The 17,984-nt window shown below is 37.0% G+C and overlaps 1 protein-coding gene across 1 annotated transcript in view; it reads left to right on the top strand.

Moving 5' to 3' along the window:
* Positions 1 to 17,984, top strand: part of NRDC (nardilysin convertase) — a 106,317-nt gene that overhangs the window by 17,696 nt on the left and 70,637 nt on the right. Inside the window, exon 2 of the mRNA XM_059374714.1 lies at positions 16,020 to 16,344. Coding sequence (XP_059230697.1) covers positions 16,020 to 16,344 — 325 coding nt within the window. The remainder of the gene's footprint in view (positions 1 to 16,019; positions 16,345 to 17,984) is intronic.

Genomic DNA, 17,984 nt, shown 5'->3' with positions numbered 1-17,984 from the left:
CAGGGTTTTGTTTTGTTGTTGTTCTTCTTTTTAACTGTTGTATGGTAGCTTTAAACTGATGGAGCTTGGGCAAGAAGGCCTTAGTTGACTCAGGCAGGTCATACAGCTTTAGTATGTGGGCTGTTTTAACTTCAGAGCTGCAGCTGGCCTAGAATTATAGGCAGTGCCAAACAGGTTTTTTTTTGTTGTTGTTTTGTTTTTTAATTCATCAGTGGTAAGTGTATAGCTATAGTTTGTTCATTTTCATATCCCCTTGTATGATTATGTCTCAGTTTTTGCATCCATTCCACTGTCATTGGTTATTTAGGTTGTTCCCTTGTTTTTGCTATTTCTTTTTTTCTTTCTTTCTTTTTTTTTTTTTTTAACATTTTACTTATTCATTAGGGATTTGATTTTTTAGAGCTTTTTTGGGCATAATAATACTTAATGCTTTTATTGATTTCTCGAGCCAGGACTGCAGTTTTAAACTGCAGAGCTGTCTAAAATTACAAATGTGCTGTAGAGTAATTAGTGACTAAGGCACTAGACTTAAATTGGTAATTCCAGTTCTAGACAGTACTAAATCTCTTTAGGTTAAAGGAGGGTATCTGGGAGGGCTTACTTTGTAGCTTTGTAACTTGTCATCACCCTCCCCATCTCTACCATGTGGTCTCAAGTATTTTATTTTTGGATTTAAATATGTGAGCTCTTAACTGGTAATTTTAGTGACTGAAAGTGGGTTTCTTTTAAAAAGGTAGCTTATTAAGGAACAAATAAAAATGTGTGGGTGTATACTTTATTATAGAGAGAACAATACTGTACTCTTGATTCTTGGATATGGTTTGAAAAATCTACTTTGGTCTTTTGTGTCAGTATAGGAGCAATGGGAGAATGAAACCAAATAAATGAGGACAGATAAGCTAGAGGAAGAGAAGTTTTCTTTCTTTCTTTCTTTTTTTTTTTTTTAAGATTATTTATTTATTTATTTGACAGGCAGAGATTACACGTAGGCAGAGAGGCAGGCAGAGAGAGAGAGAGAGGAGGAAGCAGGCTCTCTGCTAAGCAGAGAGCCCGATGTGGGGCTCGATCCCAGGACCCTGGGATCATGACCTCTGAAGGCAGAGGCTTTAACCCACTGAGCCACCCAGGTGCCCCGAAGAGAAGTTTTCTTAAAGAAAGACCAATATCTTATATACATATAAATATTTGAGGCTACATGGTTTGGGGGGAAGTATCAACCCAGTTATGTAGTTACAAAGTTAGCATCCAAGTATCCTCTTTTGACCTAAAATGATTTAGCACTATCTATCTAGGCCTAGAAATAGCAGTTTAAGGCTGGAACCTATGTCACTGTTTTCTCTATATATATGAAAATGAGATCTTGAAGGCTGTATAGTATGCTGTGTAATGGCTGGCTATAGGATAATTTATTTGCACATTCCTCTATCTGTGGGTGATTTCCAGTTTTCTCTGTCAAACGTTGCTTCAGTGAATACTCTGGACATATCTTTGTACATGTATGTGAATATTTCCATGAGATACCTAGAAATGAAATCACTGGGTTAAAGGTATGCAGAGTTTACATTAAAAAAAGGTATAATCATATTTCTGTATAAAAACACTATACCAGTTGAGATTTATAAGCAGTATGTGAGAATATTCTCTCCCCTTGTCAGTATTGGATAACACTAATTTTATTTACTTAGCTAATTTGCTGGATGAAAAATATTTATAATAAATTATATTTATAAAATAAAAATATTTTAATTTGATTATCTTTGATTTCTAGTGAGTTTTAGCATTGTTTCATTTTTTGACTGTCTTGTATTTTTTCTTGAGATGTTTGTATACCTTTTAAAAACCTGTTTTCATTGGTTTTCTTTCTTTGCTCATTAATGTGAAAGAACTTTTATATATTGTTAATCTTTTCTCTCAGTGAAGGCATACCTTATTTTACTATGCTTCGCTTTATTGCACCTCCCCGCTACTGCATATTTTTTACAAATTGAAGGTTTGTGGTTATTGTTTGTCAAGCAAGTCTGTCAGCACCATTTTCTAGCAAATGCTCCTCTGTGTCTCTGTGCCCCATCTTGGTAATTCTCACAGTATTTCAGACTTTTTCATTATTATTATATTATGGTGGTCTGTGGTCAGTTATCTTTGATGTTACTATTGTAATTGTTTCAGAAGGCCACAAAGTGTGGCCATACAAGATGGCAAGCTTAGTCGAATGTTGTGTGCATTCTGATTGGTCCACTGACTAGTCATTCCCCTATCTCATCTCCTCCCACTTGGGCTTTTCTGATCCCTGAGATACAACAATATTGAAATTAGGTCAGTTAATCTCTCTACAGTGATCTCTAAGTGTATAAGTTAAAGGAGGAGCCCTGTGTCTCACTTTAAATCAAAAGCTAGAAACAATTAATTTTAGTTACTGAAAGCTAGACTTTTTGAGCCAGGTAGCCAAGTTGTGAATGTAATAGAAGTACTACTTCAGTGAATACACAAATGATAAGAATGATAAGAAAGCAAAAACAGCCTGTTATGTAGAAAATTTGAGTATTCTGGATAAAACATTTTTTCCTTAAATCAGAGCCTAATCCAGAATAAGGCCCTAACTCTCTTCAGTTTTATAAAGGCTGAGAGAGGCGAGGAAGCTGCAAAAGAAAATTTTGAAGTGAGCAGAGGTTGGTTTATGAGGTTTAAAGAAAGAAGCTGTCTCCATAAGATAAAAGTGCAAGGTGAAGGGGCACCTGGTGGCTCAGTTGGTTAAGTGTCTGCCTTCTACATGATTCCTGGTCCTGTGATTGAGCCCTGTGTCATTGTCCAGGCTCCCTGCCCAGCAGGGGAGTCTGCTTCTCTCTTTCCTTCTGTCTCTCCCCTGCTTGTGCTTTCTCTTTCACTCACTCTCTTTCAGACAAACAAACAAACAAACAGATACATACATACATTCATACCTGAAAAAAAAAGTACAAGATGAAGCAGCAAGATGTAGAAGCTACAAGTTATCCAGAAGATCCAGTTGAGAGAATTAAGGAAGGTGGCTACACTAAAAAACAGATTTTCAGTGTAAATGAAACAGCCTTCTATTGGAAGAAGATGCTATTTAGGACTTTTATAGCTAGAGAGGAGGAGTCAGTGCTTGGCTTCAAAGGACAGGCTGACTCATGTTAGGAGCTAAAGGCAGCTATTGACTCTAAATTGAGGCCAGTTCTCCGTTACCTTTCTGAAAATCCTAGGTCCCTTAAGAATTAATTCTTAATCTACTCTGCCTCTGCTCTATAAATAGAACAACAAAGCCTGGACGATAGCACGTCTATTTACAACATGGCTTACTGAATATTTAAACCTACTGTTGAGACTTACTGCTTAGAAAAAAAAATTTCTTTAATATTACTGTTCATTGGCAATGCACTTGGTCACCTAAGAGCTCTGATGCAGATGTACAATGAGACGAATGCTAACACAGTGCGCATTCTGCAGCCCATGTATCAAGGAGTAATTTTGACTTGTAAGCTTTATTTAACAAATGAATTTTCTAAGGCTATAGCTACCATAGGTAGTGATTCGTCTGATGGATCTGGGCAAAGTAAATTGAAAACCTTCTGGAGAGAATTCACTATTCTAGATGTCATTGAGAACATTTGTGACTCATGGGAAGAGGTCAAACTACCTTGCAAATACAAGAGCAGGAGTTTGAAAGAAGTTGATTCCAACTCTCATGGATGACTTTGAAGGATTTAAGATTTCTGTGGAGGAAGGAACTGCAGATAGGGTGGAAAGAGGAAGAGAACTAGAAGTGGAGCCTGAAGGTGGGAATGCATTGCTGCCACCTCATGATAAAACCTGAATGGATAAGGAGTTGCTTCTTATGGATGAACAAAGAAAGTGGTTTCTTGACTGTACTCCTGGTGAAGATGCTGTGAAGATTGCTGAAAGGACAACACAGGATTTAGAATATTGTAAAAACTTAGTTGGTTAAGCCCCAGCAGGGTTTGAGAAGATTAACTCTTAATTTTGAGAGAAATTCTGTGTATAAAATGCTATCAAATATCAAAGAGCATTGTGTGCTATAGAGAAATGGTTTGTGAAAGGAAGAGTCAGTTGATGCAGAGACAACTTCATTGTTGTCTTACTTTAAGAAATTGCCTCAGCTAACCCACCTTCCAGCAACCACTACCCTCATCAGGCAGAAGCCATGGACATTAAAGCAAGACCTTCCACCAGCAAAAAGATTCTGCCTCACTGAAAGCTTGGGTGATGATTACCATTTTTTAGCAATAAAGTACTTTTAAATTCAGGTATGTACTTTTTTTTAGATATAATAATAGATAACAGTATACGGTAAACATGAAGTTATATACACAGGGAAACCAAAAAGTTCCTTTGACTCGCTTTATTGTATTTGTTTTATTGTGGCAGTCTGGAACTGAACCTGCAGTATCTTTGAGATATGCCTGTATACAATTTGCTCTTTGGTTTTGTTTATGATGCTTTCTTTTAGAAAAGTTTTAAATCAGAATATAGTAAAATGTTTCCTTTCTTTTTCCTTTATAAACTTCTGGATTTTGTGTTTTGTTGAGCGGATTTACTTCACCCCAATATTTGAACAAGATTTCCTCTTAAATACTTAAAAAATACTTTTAGAACATTTTTTTTCCTTTTAGCTCCATAATCTCTCTGAAATTTATGTGTTGAGTTTAAGGAAGTAGGTTTGTTGTTTTTTTGTTCCCCTCAAGTAAATTTTCCTGTTGTTTCAGCATCATTAATAAATCATAAATGGTGTTGCAACAGTATTACAAACATTGGTGTTTCTAGAATGTCCTTTCATTGATCTTTAAGTGTTTCTGTATAAGTATACAGTTTGATTTCAATTGATTTAAAAATTCATATTTTTATAAAAGTGGTAAGGCCATGTTCCCTCATTGTTTTCTGTTTTTAAAATGTTCTTGCCATTTATGTGATTCTTCTCCACATGAATTTTGGAATAAGTGTGCATGTCATGATCCATAAAAAATCTTTTTTTTTTTTTTTAACGTTGGAATCACCTTGAATTTAGAGATTCATTTGGGAGAGGAATTTATATCCTTACAATATTGGGTGTTTCCATTCAACAGCATGGTGTGACTAGTCAGGTCTTCTATTTTCGTCTGTAGTTTGCTCGTTTTCCTCATGTTGATTGTGTCGAGTAATAGTGAAGAGGATGGGATCTAGTGCCACGCAACTTAGGTTTAGTCTCTGCTAAGCTTGGGCAAATGAAAAAAAAACCCTTTTGGGTTTCAGTTTCCTCATCCATGAAATGGGAGTAATAACTCATCGGGGTTATTGTGAGGATGAAATGTTTAAGACTTGTAAGTGCACATATTTAATATATTAGCTAATGTTAATAAGTGTATATTTAGGTATTTTATAGTTTCTGTTCTTTTGTGAATAGGATCTCATATTTAAATCTCATTTTAGGGGTTCCTGGGGGGCTCAGTGGGTTAAAGCCTCTGCCTTTGGCTCAGGTCATGGTCTCAGGGTCCTGGGATCAAGCCCCGCATCAGGCTCTCTGCTCAGTGGGGAGCCTGCTTCCTCCTCTCCTTGCCTCCCTCTCTGCCTATTCATGATTTATTCGTCGAATAAATAAGTAAAATCTTTAAAAAAAAAATCTCATTTTAATTGGTTATGTTTGGTATATTGAAAAGTTAATGATTTTTTGGTCTTTAGTTCTTGATTTGAATACTTTGCTGAACTTTTTAGTATTAATATTTTTGTTTCATTTTTCTAAATTCTTTTTTTTCTTAAAGATTTTATTTATTTATTTGACAGAGAGAGTTCACAGTAGACAGAGAGGCAGGCAGAGAGAGAGAGGGGGAAGCAGGCTCCCTGCTGAGCAGAGAGCCCGAAGCGGTACTCGATCCCAGGATCCTGAGATCATGACCTGAGCCGAAGGCAGCAGCTTAATCCACTGAGCCACCCAGGCGCCCATCATTTTTCTAAATTCTTACATTCTCTACATAATCATTTATTTTGCAATGAATTGTTTTAGCTTTCAATATTTTTCCTTATTTATTTACATTTTGGATAATTTTCATTGATTAGGACTTCCAAGTCAATGTTGAATATAAGTGATGATAAAGAGCATTTTTTTTATGAGTCTCTAAATGGATTTGATGTTGATTTATAAAAATTAACCCTCTATAAAGCTATGGGCTTTGTGTGTTATTATTTTATTAACTAGTGGGTTTTGGATTTTTATTAAATTACTTTTACTATACAAATGATTAACATTTTTATTACAGAAGATTGGGAAAGTATAGAAATTATGAGTATACAGAAATTATAAAGCATGGAAGTTCTTTTCATTGTTGTTCTACCTTTATTCCTCTCTCTGGTGCTCGCTTCGGCAGCCCATATACTAAAATTGGAATGGTATTCCTCTCTCTGTATATGACTGCTACATTTGATTTCTGTCCTTTTAATTCTTCTGTGATACTGTTAGGTGTTAAATTTTCATTTAGCAGATATTAAGTACCTATCATGTATCAGGCATCAACTTTCTTTTGTTCATTCAACAAATATTTCTTAAATGTTTCCTAAGTGCCAAACAATGTCTCTGGTGCTGTGGTATGTTTGTGAAGAAAAAGAATTGCTCTGCCCTCAGAGCTAATATTTTAAACGTGCAGACAAGAGAAAGGAAGGGAAGGAGAAAGGAAGGGAAGGAGGAAGGAAGGAAGGAGCCAAGTATTAATAAATGGTGTGAAAAAAGACAGATTTGCAATGAGGTAGATGGAACTAGAGGGTATTATGCTGAGTGAAATAAGTCAATCTGAGAAAGTCAGTTATCATATAATCTCTCTGATATGAGGAACTTGAGAGGCAGAGTAGGGAGTTGGGCTGTAGGGATGGAAAAAATGAAGCAAGATGGGATTGGGAGGGAGACAAACCAAAAAAGAGACTCTTAATCTCACAAAACAAACAGGGTTGCTGGGGGTGTGTGGGGTGGTATGGAGAGGGTGATTGGATTACAGATGTTGGGGAGGGAGGGTATGTGCTATGGTGAATGCTGTGAAGTGTGTAAGCCTCTTGATTCACAGACCTGTACCCCCGGGACAAAAAATACATTATATGTTAATAAAAATGATTTTTAAAAAATTGAAACAAAAAGTTAAGTCAGAATAAAAGAGGATAGAGAATGGGGTACTGTTTTATTTTATTATTTTAAAAAATACCTACTTTTTAAGAAGATGTATTTTATTTATTTTAGAAAGAGAGCACATGCAAGTAGGGGGCAAGGCAGAGGAAGAGAGAGAGAGAGAAAATCTCAAGCAGACTCTGTGCTGAGCATGGAGCCCAACGAAGGGCTCAATCTCACAACCCTGAGACTATGAGCTGAGCCAAAAACAAGAGTTGAATGCTTAACCAATGGAGCCATTAGGCACCCTGTGTCTTCTAATAATTTCTGAAAATTTCTGATTTGCTAACAGTGTCTTTTTCTATTTTCTGAGTCTGTCATGATTTTATTCTCAAATAAAACCAAAACAAAATATCATCACAAAAATTTTTTGTTATTTACATGTGATTTTTGTTTTGAAAGTAGACATATCTGTATGTTCAGTCTTTCATCTTTTTTTAATTTTTAAAATTTATTTATTTATTTTTTAAAAGATTTTATTTATTTATTTGACAGATTTGCAACGAGATCACAAGTAGGCAGAGAGGCAGGCAGAGAGAGAGAGAGAGAGAGGGAAGCAGGCTCCCTGCTGAGCAGAGAGCCCGACATGGGGCTCGATCCCAGGACCCTGAGATCATGACCTGATCTCAGTGGGCTTAACCCACTGAGCCACCCAGACGCCCCTCATCTTTTTTTTTTTTTTAATTTAAAGATTTTATTTATTTATTTGACAGAGATCACAAGTAGGCAGAGAGGCAGGCAGAGAGAGAGGGGAAGCAGGCTCCTAATTGAGCAGAGAGCCTGATGTGGGGCTTGATTCCAGGACCCTGTGTATATACCCATTGTGTATGTATGCCACATCTACCTTATCCATTATCCAAAATCCATTCATCCATTGATGGGCATTTGTGTTGTTTCCATATCTTGGCTATCAATAATGCTGGAATAAGCATAGAAAATAGGCATAGTTATAAATGCTGAATCACACGGTAGATCTATTTTTAATTTTTTGAGGAATCTCCACATTGTTTTTCATAGTAGTTGGACCAGTTTATATTCCTACCAGCAATGTTTAAGGGTTTTCTTTTCACCACATTCTCACCAGCACCTGTTGTCTCTTGTCTTCTTCATGATAGCTCTTCTAACGGGTGTGATTTAATATCTTATTGTGGTTTGGATTTGTATTTCCTGGATAACTCTAATGTTGAGCATCTTTTCATGGTCTGTTGGTCATTTTGGTGTTCACTTTGGAAAAGTGTCTCTTGAATTCTGCCCAATTTTTAACTCATTGTTTTTGTTGTTAATTAATTTGACTGTTCTTTTTTTTTTTTTTTTTAAGATTTTATTTATTTATTTGACAGAGAGAAATCACAAGTAGTCGGAGAGGCAGGCAGAGAGAGAGAGAGGGAAGCAGGCTCCCCGCTGAGCAGAGAGCCCGATGCCGGACTTGATCCCAGGACCCTGAGATCATGACCCGAGCCGAAGGCAGCGGCTCAACCCACTGAGCCACCCAGGCGCCCCAATTTGACTGTTCTTTATGTATTTTGGATATTAACTCCTTACCCAATATGTGGTCTGTAAAAATTTTCTCCTCTAGGTTGTCTTTCATATTGTTGTTTCATGGGTTGTATAGACGCTTGGGTTGATGTAGTTCCATTTTTTTTTTTTTTTTAAGGATTTTATTTATTTATTTGATAGATCACAAGTAGGCAGAGAGGCAGACAGAGAGAGAGAGGAGAAAGCAGGCTCCCTGCTGAGCAGAGAGCCCGATATGGGGCTCGATCCCAGGACCCTGGGATCATGATGGCTTTAATCCACTGAGCCACCCAGGTGCCCCTGCTCTTTTTTTCTTAAGGTTTTATTTATTTATTTGAGAGAGAGAGAGAGAACATGCAAAGAGGGGAGGTGTAGAGGGAGAAGGAGAATCAGATTCTTTGCTGAGCAGGGAGCCTGACACAGGGCTTGATCCCAGGACTCTGGGATCATGACTTGAGCCAGATGCAGGTGTGGTGCTTAACAGGAGCAGTTCTTAAAACATGTGTTTATTGCTATAAACTGTCCTGTAAGAACTGCTTTTGCTGTATCAAATATTGATATGTTGTATTTCCATTTTCATTTGTGTTGGGGTATCTTTTTTCTCTTTCGATTTTTCCTTTGATCTAATTGTTTAGATATGTCTTTTTTAGTTTCCTCATATTTGTAGATCTTCTCACTTTCCTTTTGTTGTCAATGCCTAGTTTCATACCATTGTGGTCAGAGAAGATACTTGGTATGATTTCAGTCTCAAATTTGGTAAGATTTGTTTTGTAGCCTATCATATAACCTATCCTGGAAAATGTTCTGTGTGCACTTGAGAAGACTATATTTTGCTGGAATGGACTATATTTTGATGGAATATTTTGTATGTCTATTAAGTACATTTGTTATTTTTTTTTTTTAAGATTTTATTTATGTATGTGTCAGAGAGAGAGAGGGAAAGCACAAGCAGGGAGAGTGGCAGGGAGAGGGCTGCCTGCCAAGCAGGAGCCCAACACAGGGCTCCATCCCAGGACCCTGGGATCATGACTAGAGCTGGAGGCAGACGCTTAACTGATCCAGTCACCCAGGCACCCTAATACATTTGTTCTTAAGTGTGGTTCAATTCCAATATTTCCTGTGATTTTCCGTCTGGACGAACTACTCATTGTTGATAATGGGGTATTGAATTCTATAATTATTTTTTAAAATATTTTATTTATTTGATAGAGATTACAAGTAGGCAGAGAGGCAGGCAGAGAGAGAGAGAGGAGGAAGCAGGCTCCCCATTGAGCAGAGAGCCCAATGCGGGGCTGGCTCACAGGACCCTGGGATCATGACCTGAACTGAAGGTAGAGGCTTTAACCCACTGAGCCACCCAGGCGCCCCTCTCCTATAATTATTGTATTGTCTAATTTCCCCTTAAGATTTGTTGTTATTTGTCTGATACTGTGGAGGCCAAGAAAAACAAGGCTGTACCAATCTCGTATCTAGCCCTGACATAAGTGCAGCCATCTTGATGTACCAGATTATCACAAAATATTTCTTGGATTCTGACCTACTTAGGTTAGCACTTTAAACAGTCCCTCTCTCCTTTAATGATTGATTTAAACCCCTGGCTCAGCTGCCTCTGTCTTTCATAACTCCCCTATACATTCCCCAACTGATCAGTATTGACCTGAGTAGGTAGGGACAACTCTGCGCTCCTACTCAGCAGGAAGAAGTTATAGAAGATGAGACCTTCTACCTTCAACAACCTTAAAGATTTAAGGGTCAAAATTGTTCACCGGGAAATGTGGAGGCCGAGAAAATCAAGGCCATCCCACCTCAGGTTTAGCCTTAGCGTAAGTACAGCCATCTCAGACCCCTGTGCCCAAGGGCTGAATTTTCCCCTACTTTGCTTTAGTTCCAGGAAGCCCCACCCTGCTTTGGTTCCAGAGACTCCCACCCTGCTTTAGTAACAGGAACCCATAAATACCCCTGCCTTAACTAAGCTCGGGGTCCAAGTCCCTACTCTGCTGTGTCAGGTATACTTGGGCCCAAGCTTAAGCTTGTCGAATAAACCCTCGTGTGATTGCATTGGTGCTTGGCTTCTTGGTGGTCTCTTGGACATTAAACTCGGGCACAACAATATATTTTGTTGCTTGAGCAACAAAATGTTGGGCAACAAAATATGTTGGGAGCATATATATTTATGATTGTTATATCTTCTTAATGAACTGACACCTTTATCATTATATAATGACTATTTTGAAGTCCATTTTGTCTGATGAAATTATGCTTGTGCACTTAGTATGTCTTGAACGTTTTAAATTACTTCTCATCCCCCTGTTTTTGGTTGAATTGTTTTCTAAGTCTTGATCTTAGCTTTCCCTGTAAGAATTTTGTGTACTCTGTAACATCTTGGTTTTGGTAATTCAGTTTTTCTAGTAACTTTGTTAATATGCTGTGCAAGATTGAAAATTTGAGTATGTAGTATATATGATATTAAATTGTGAATTAATGGGACTTAACAATGTAACAGTGTATCAACATGTGAAGAAATTGGTACTTGATATACTGTTAAGGAAAATTAGCTTCCAGATTTTAAGCTGGCAGGTCACAGGAATAACTCTTGGAAAAGAATCACAACTACATGAGTTTTTAGATTTCTGTTACATATGTTAAGAATTGTACAAATTGAACAACCAATAAAAACTTAATTAGGAAAGAAAAAAATATTTCATAGATAAAAATAGTCCTTTTTCTCTGGTACCAGTATATCTTCATTTGTCTCTAAAGGTTCCATCATTTTACTGTTCCCTTTTTGTATTTTTGATATATGCTGTAATTTTTTTTTACTTAGTTGTAATAGCTGTAGTTATTTTTAATGCTCTTTTCCTTTAATTTTTATGTTATAATTAAGAATTTAACATATTCTAAGAAAGAATTGTAGTTTTTTAATTCTTCATATCACCTTTAGTTATGATTTAGTTTACTTATGTCTTTTTGTCAGCTTGAAGAGGTCCTTTGGACATTTAAGGCAGGTCTAGTGGGTCTCGTGGTGGTAAACTGCCTTAGCTTTTTGTCTGGGAAAGCCTTTTCTCTTTCATATCTAGAGGATAACTTCAGCAAAGTATTCTCGGCTGACAGTTTTTATCTTTCAACATTTTGAATATGTCATTCCATTCTCTCCTGGTCTATAGATTTTCTGCTGATAGCCAAATGTGGGTTCCTTTGTAGGTTGTCTTTCTTTTCCCATAGCTACATTGTAACAAAGGAAAGGGAAGTAGGCAAACAACCAGAACTGAAAGAGAATGTCTCTTTAAGTTTTTTTCATTTTTGACTTTCAACAGTTTTACTATTTAAAAAAAAATTTTTTTTAAAGATTTTATTTATTTGACAGAAATACAAGAGATCACAAGTAGGCAGAGAGAGAGGAGGAAGCCGGCTCCCCGCGGAGCAGAGACCCTGATGTGGGCTCGATTCCAGGACCCTGGGATCATGACCTGAGCCAAAGGCAGAGGCACTTTGACCCACTGAGCCACCCAGGCATACCCCTTTAAAGATATTTTTAATAAAGATTTTATTTTTTATTTTTATCTTAAAAAGATTTTATTTATTTATTTATTTGAGAGAGAGAGAGAATGAGAGTGAGTGAGCATGAAAGGGAAGGTCAGAGGGAGAAGCAGCCCCTCCCCAGCAGGGAGCCCTATCCGGGCAGAGATGCCAGGACTCCAGGATCATGACCTGAGCAGTTGCTCAACCAACTGAGCCACCCAGGCACCCAAAAAAGTTTTTATTTTTTTAAATAACTGATACACCAAACATGAGGCTTAATCTCACAACCCTGAGATCAAGTGTCATGTGTTCTGTATTGACTGAGCCAGCCAGGTGCCCCTCAACAGATTTAATATAATGTGTTTTAGAGAAGGTCTTTTTGTATTGAGATAATAAGGTGTTCTTTTGACTTTGTGGACTTGTATATCCAGTTCCTTTTCCAGGTTTGGGAAGTTGTCATCTATTATTTTGTTAAATAAACTCATTGCTACCTACATTCTCTCCTCTTTTTCTGGAATATCCATTATTCTTATGTTGGCTTTTCTAATGAAGTTTAATAGTTTCCACTGGGTTTCTTCTTTTAAAAAAAATCTTAGTTCTCTCTTCTTTTCCACCAGAATCATTTCTAGATTCCTATCTTCCAGCTTGTTAATTCTGTCTTCCAACTCAGTTTCTAGTGCATTCCAGCTCAGTTTCTAGTGCATTCTCATACCTGATTTATTGATTTATTTGGCTCTGGAATTTTTAGTTTTATTTTTTAGAATTTCACTCTCTTTGGTAAAATACTCCTTATGTTCATTCATTTTCTTTCTGAGATCATTGTATTGCCAGAGTTTTTTGTAGCTTGTTGAATTTCTTTATATTTTGAATTCTTTATCAAATAGATTGCAATATTCTATGCCTTTGGGTTCAGTTGCTAGAAAATTGTCATTTCCTTTTTGTGATAAAATGCTTTTTGATGGTGTTTGTTGGAAAGTGCTTCTTCTGCAGCATTTAAGTAGCAAACACCTTATTTAGGCAAGGTTTTGTTTACTTTGATTTTAACAGTTTAACAGGCTGGTAAATTAGGAGCCTTCTTTTTGTTTTCCAGAAGGTGGTACTAGAGTACACCAGAGATAATTTGAAGAGGAGGGAGGGAGGGAGGGAGGAAGGATGAAAGGAAGGAAGGGTAGAAGGAAGGAAGGAAGTATATACTTAGCATTTGAGGCTTTGGATATCCCCACAGCCTGGTAGGAGAATCCTCCAGGAGTCTGTGGGCGGTCTCTTTGCCTAAACCCAGGACCCACAACAGGAGACATTCTCTTTCAGTTCTGGTTGTTTGCCTACTTCCCCTTTCCTTTCCTTCCCTGCAGTCGTTGCTGTTACTCCTCAGTGCAGTGAGTCCCTCCAGCTCCAGAATTTGCCGTCTGGCATACCTCCACCCACCACCTTGACTCTCTACTTCTGCCAGAAGCGTTGTGCTGTTCTTTTGCTGGACATGCTGACACTGGCTCCCACAGCTTCTCCATGGCCCATTCTACCCACTTTGAGTTACATCAATGGATGTCTCAGGCTTCCTGGTTTGCTGTGCAGATGCAGTTTTTTTCAGCTATGGAAGTCCAATTAGTTGTAAATGAAAGGGAAGAGAAATAAAAGAACAACTCACTGAGCTGTAGTTCATTATGAACTACAAATGACCTAAGTAGTAGGTCATTTCCAAACTTTTTTCATCTTGATGAAAGTTTCATCTCAAGTTAAATGTACCTTGCTTTAAGGGCTTTCTGTATTGCTTCCTTCATTCTAACATTCCATGTTTAGCTCTATCATTCTGGATTGTACTGGCTTAATTGAATCATATTTTACTAGACAGTGAATGATAGTCATTTTCCTGCTAGGCTACTAGTCCGTGGGATTTAGTTTTCTTTAAGATGTAGTCACTTTTTTTTTTTTTAGTCACTTTTTTTTTAGTCCTTAAAGGAGTTCTGGAAGCTGGTATAAAATATCAAATACATTGTACCAAAGGGAAGGAACAGAGTTTAAATATATGAAATTTTGCTTTAATATTTAAGCTGACCTGGCTGCTCTGTGTATTGAGTGATATGCTTCTGTTAGGTTGAGTCATCTGGAATGATAAAATATTTGTAAAGTACTTATAAATTAAAGAAATAGTAAGGGAGGCTGAGTTGTGGGCTTGTTATCTGTTTAAGTTCTAAAATTTGGTTTTTGAACAGGTAAATGTATTTTCATAGTTCAAAATCAAAAAGACAGTCAAGTGTCTCTTTTTATTTAGTTACTCAGAAACTGATTAGCTTTTGAGGTTTCCCCTGTGAAGAAACAGCTAGTTTTATTAATGTAAACATAGTGTTGAGGGTGTGTGTATGTATATGTACTTTTTTTTAAATTGCCTGCTGGGTTTTTTAAAATTTTATTTATTTTATTTTTATTTTTAGTAAACATATAATATATTTTTATCCCCAGGGGTACAGGTCTGTGAATTGCTAGGTTTACACACTTCACAACACTCACCATAGCACATACCCTCCCCGATGTCCATAACCCCACCCCCCTTCTACAACCCCCCCTCCCACCAGCAACCCTCAGTTTGTTTTGAGATTAAGAGTCATTTATGGTTTGTCTCCCTCCAATCCCATCTTGTTTCATTCATTCTTCTCCTACCCCCTTAACCCTCCATGTTGCATCTCTACTTCCTCATATCAGGGAGATCATATGATAGTTGTCTTTCTCTGATTGACTTATTTCGCTAAGCATGATACCCTCTAGTTCCATCCACGTCATCGCAAATGGCAAGATTTCATTTCTTTTGATGACTGCATAGTATTCCATTGTGTATATATACCACATCTTCTTTATCCATTCATCTGTTGATGGACATCTAAGTTCTTTCCATAGTTTGGCTATTGTAGACATTGCTGCTATAAACATTCGGGTGCATGTCCCCCTTCGGATCACTACGTTTGTATCTTTAGGGTAAATGCCCAGTAGTGCAATTGCTGGGTCATAGGGTAGTTCTATTTTCAACATTTTGAGGAACCTCCATGCTGTTTTCCAGAGTGGTTGCACCAGCTTGCATTCCCACCAACAGTGTAGGAGGATTCCCCTTTCTCCGCATCCTTGCCAGCATCTGTCATTTCTGACTTGTTAATTTTAGCCATTCTGACTGGTGTGAGGTGATAGCTCATTTTGGTTTTGATTTGTATTTCCCTGATGCCGAGTGATGTGGAGCACTTTTTCATGTGTGTGTGTTGGCCATCTGGATGTCTTTTTTGCAGAAATGTCTGTTCATATCTTCTGCCCATTTCTTGATTGGATTATTTGTTCTTTGGGTGTTGAGTTTGCTAAGTTCTTTATAAATTTTGGACACTAGCCCTTTATCTGATATGTTGTTTGCAAATATCTTCTTCCATTCTGTCAGTTGTCTTTTGGTTTTGTTAACTGTTTCCTTTGCTGTGCAAAAGCTTTTGATCTTGATGAAATCCCAATAGTTCATTTTTGCCCTTGCTTCCCTTGCCTTTGTACTTTTTCTTTTATTCTGCTAAGATGATCATTTGTGTTGGTGTGTGTAAAGAGTAGCTGACTCGGGGCGCCTGGGTGGCTCAGTGGGTTAAAGCCTCTGCCTTCGGCTCAGGTCATGATATCAGGGTCCTGAGATTGAGCCCCACATTGGGCTCTCTGCTCAGCAGGGAGCCTGCTTCCCCCCTCCTCTCTCTCTACCTGCCTCTCTGCCTACTTGTGATCTCTCTCTGTCAAATAAATAAATAAAATCTTTTAATAAAAAAAAAGAAGAGTAGCTGACTCAAAATGTTTTGTGATATTTTTTTTCTTTCTTTAGATACATCAAATTGCGGAATGGCTTGCAGGCACTTTTGATTTCAGACCTAAGTAATATGGAAGGTAAAACAGGAGATGCAACAGATGATGAAGAAGAAGAAGAGGAGGAGGAAGAAGAGGAAGACGATGACGATGATGATGATGATGACGACGACGATGATGAGGATTCTGGAGCTGAAATAGAAGATGATGAAGAGGGTTTTGATGATGAAGAGGAGTTTGATGATGATGATGAACATGATGATGATGATCTTGATACTGAGGATAATGAATTAGAAGAATTAGAAGAGAGGGCAGAAGCCAGAAAGAAAACCACTGAGAAACAGGTGTGAATCATGTCTATAATTATGTCTTTTTTTAATTTGGGAATTCTTTGGGATAATTCCTAAACTCATGTTTTATTTCTTAATGTCAAAAAGTAAGTGTATATTCATTTTTTGATCTTCAGTAAAGATCTATTTTATATGAAAATAATATTTAAAAAACATTTTGCTCTGATTATAAGAGTATAAAAACTTACTATAGAAATGGATGGAAAATTTAAAAAAACATAAAAATCACTCATAATCATAACTCTCAGAAGTAATCACTGGTAATATTTGAGGATTTGTATTATTCTTCGCATGGAGTAAAGGGATAAGAGAGTATATAACCTTTGGAGAGACTGGAAAAAGAAAAGAACAAGGTAGTATAGAATTCTCACCTGGGCCTATAGTTCTGAGAGTCCTCATGGGTAATTTCTGCTTAGTAATTTCATGTATTTTTATCTCTTTTTATGGGAAAGCACCAAGTAATTTGGAGGAATTGAAATAAAAATGGTCAGTTGAGCTTCATGTAATACATATAGTTGACTGTTGAACAATGTGGGGTTTAGGGGTACCAACCTCCTGTGCAGTTGAAAATCCTTGCATAACCTTTGATTTCCCCTAAAATTTACTACTAATAGCTTACTGTTCCCTGGAAGACTTGCTGATAGATAGTTGATTCATACATATTTTTTTTAAAAAATATTTTATTTATTTATTTGAGACAGAGTATGGGACAGATAGCATGAACAGGGCAGGGGAGCAGAGGGGGAGGGAGAAGCAGGCTCTCCACTGAGCAGGGACCCCAATATGGGGCTCCATCTCAGGACCCTAGGATCATGACCTGAGCTGAAGGCAGATGCATAACATTGAGCCACCTAGGCACTCCGATTATTTTGTATGTTATATGTATTATATGTTATATGTATTATATACTGTATTCTTATAATAAAGTGAGCTAGAGAAAAGAAAACATTATGAAGAAAATCATAAGTAAAAGAAAATACATTTACAATGTTGTATGTATTAAAAAACATCCAAGTTGAACTGCCTGAGCAGTTCAAACCTGTGTTGTTTAAGGGCTAAGTGTAATAACAATAAATAAATATAGCAATAGGGCTTGATAAGGAGAATTTCCCCTCTCTGGACATCTTTTGACGAATGCCTCCATTTTATAGTAGGGAGCATCTATATTAGAGGATAATATTTTTTTGGAGACATTACAGTGGAATTGATCAGCAAATGTTTGTTAAAACTAGTTTCTTGACTATCAATAATACATTCAACATGACATAGTCAATATACAAATGAAATAAAATTCATATTATTAAGACTAAAATCTAGATGTCAAACATACTATAAGGTGGTCAGCCCTCAGAGATATAAAGATGTGAGAATACAGGTAGTAGATATTTTATGAATAAATCCATTTGTGGATAGTCAGTCTTCCTGGAAAAATTACTTTCTTAAAGAAGGTTGTACCAGTTATTACACTAAGTTGTTGGGGGAATTGGATCACGTTTTTAAGAATCTATTTGCCCCTATATATATTATGAATATATATATATATATATTATATATATATATTATGAATGATGCCTGTTTTGGGGTAACATGATAGGACAAGTGGTTTTAGTTGGAAAACTTGAGGAATAAAAATG

This window comes from Mustela nigripes, chromosome 14, assembly GCF_022355385.1.
Source record: "Mustela nigripes isolate SB6536 chromosome 14, MUSNIG.SB6536, whole genome shotgun sequence".
NCBI classification, from domain to species: Eukaryota; Metazoa; Chordata; class Mammalia; order Carnivora; family Mustelidae; genus Mustela; species Mustela nigripes.
This window is presented reverse-complemented; position numbering and strand designations above follow the sequence as displayed.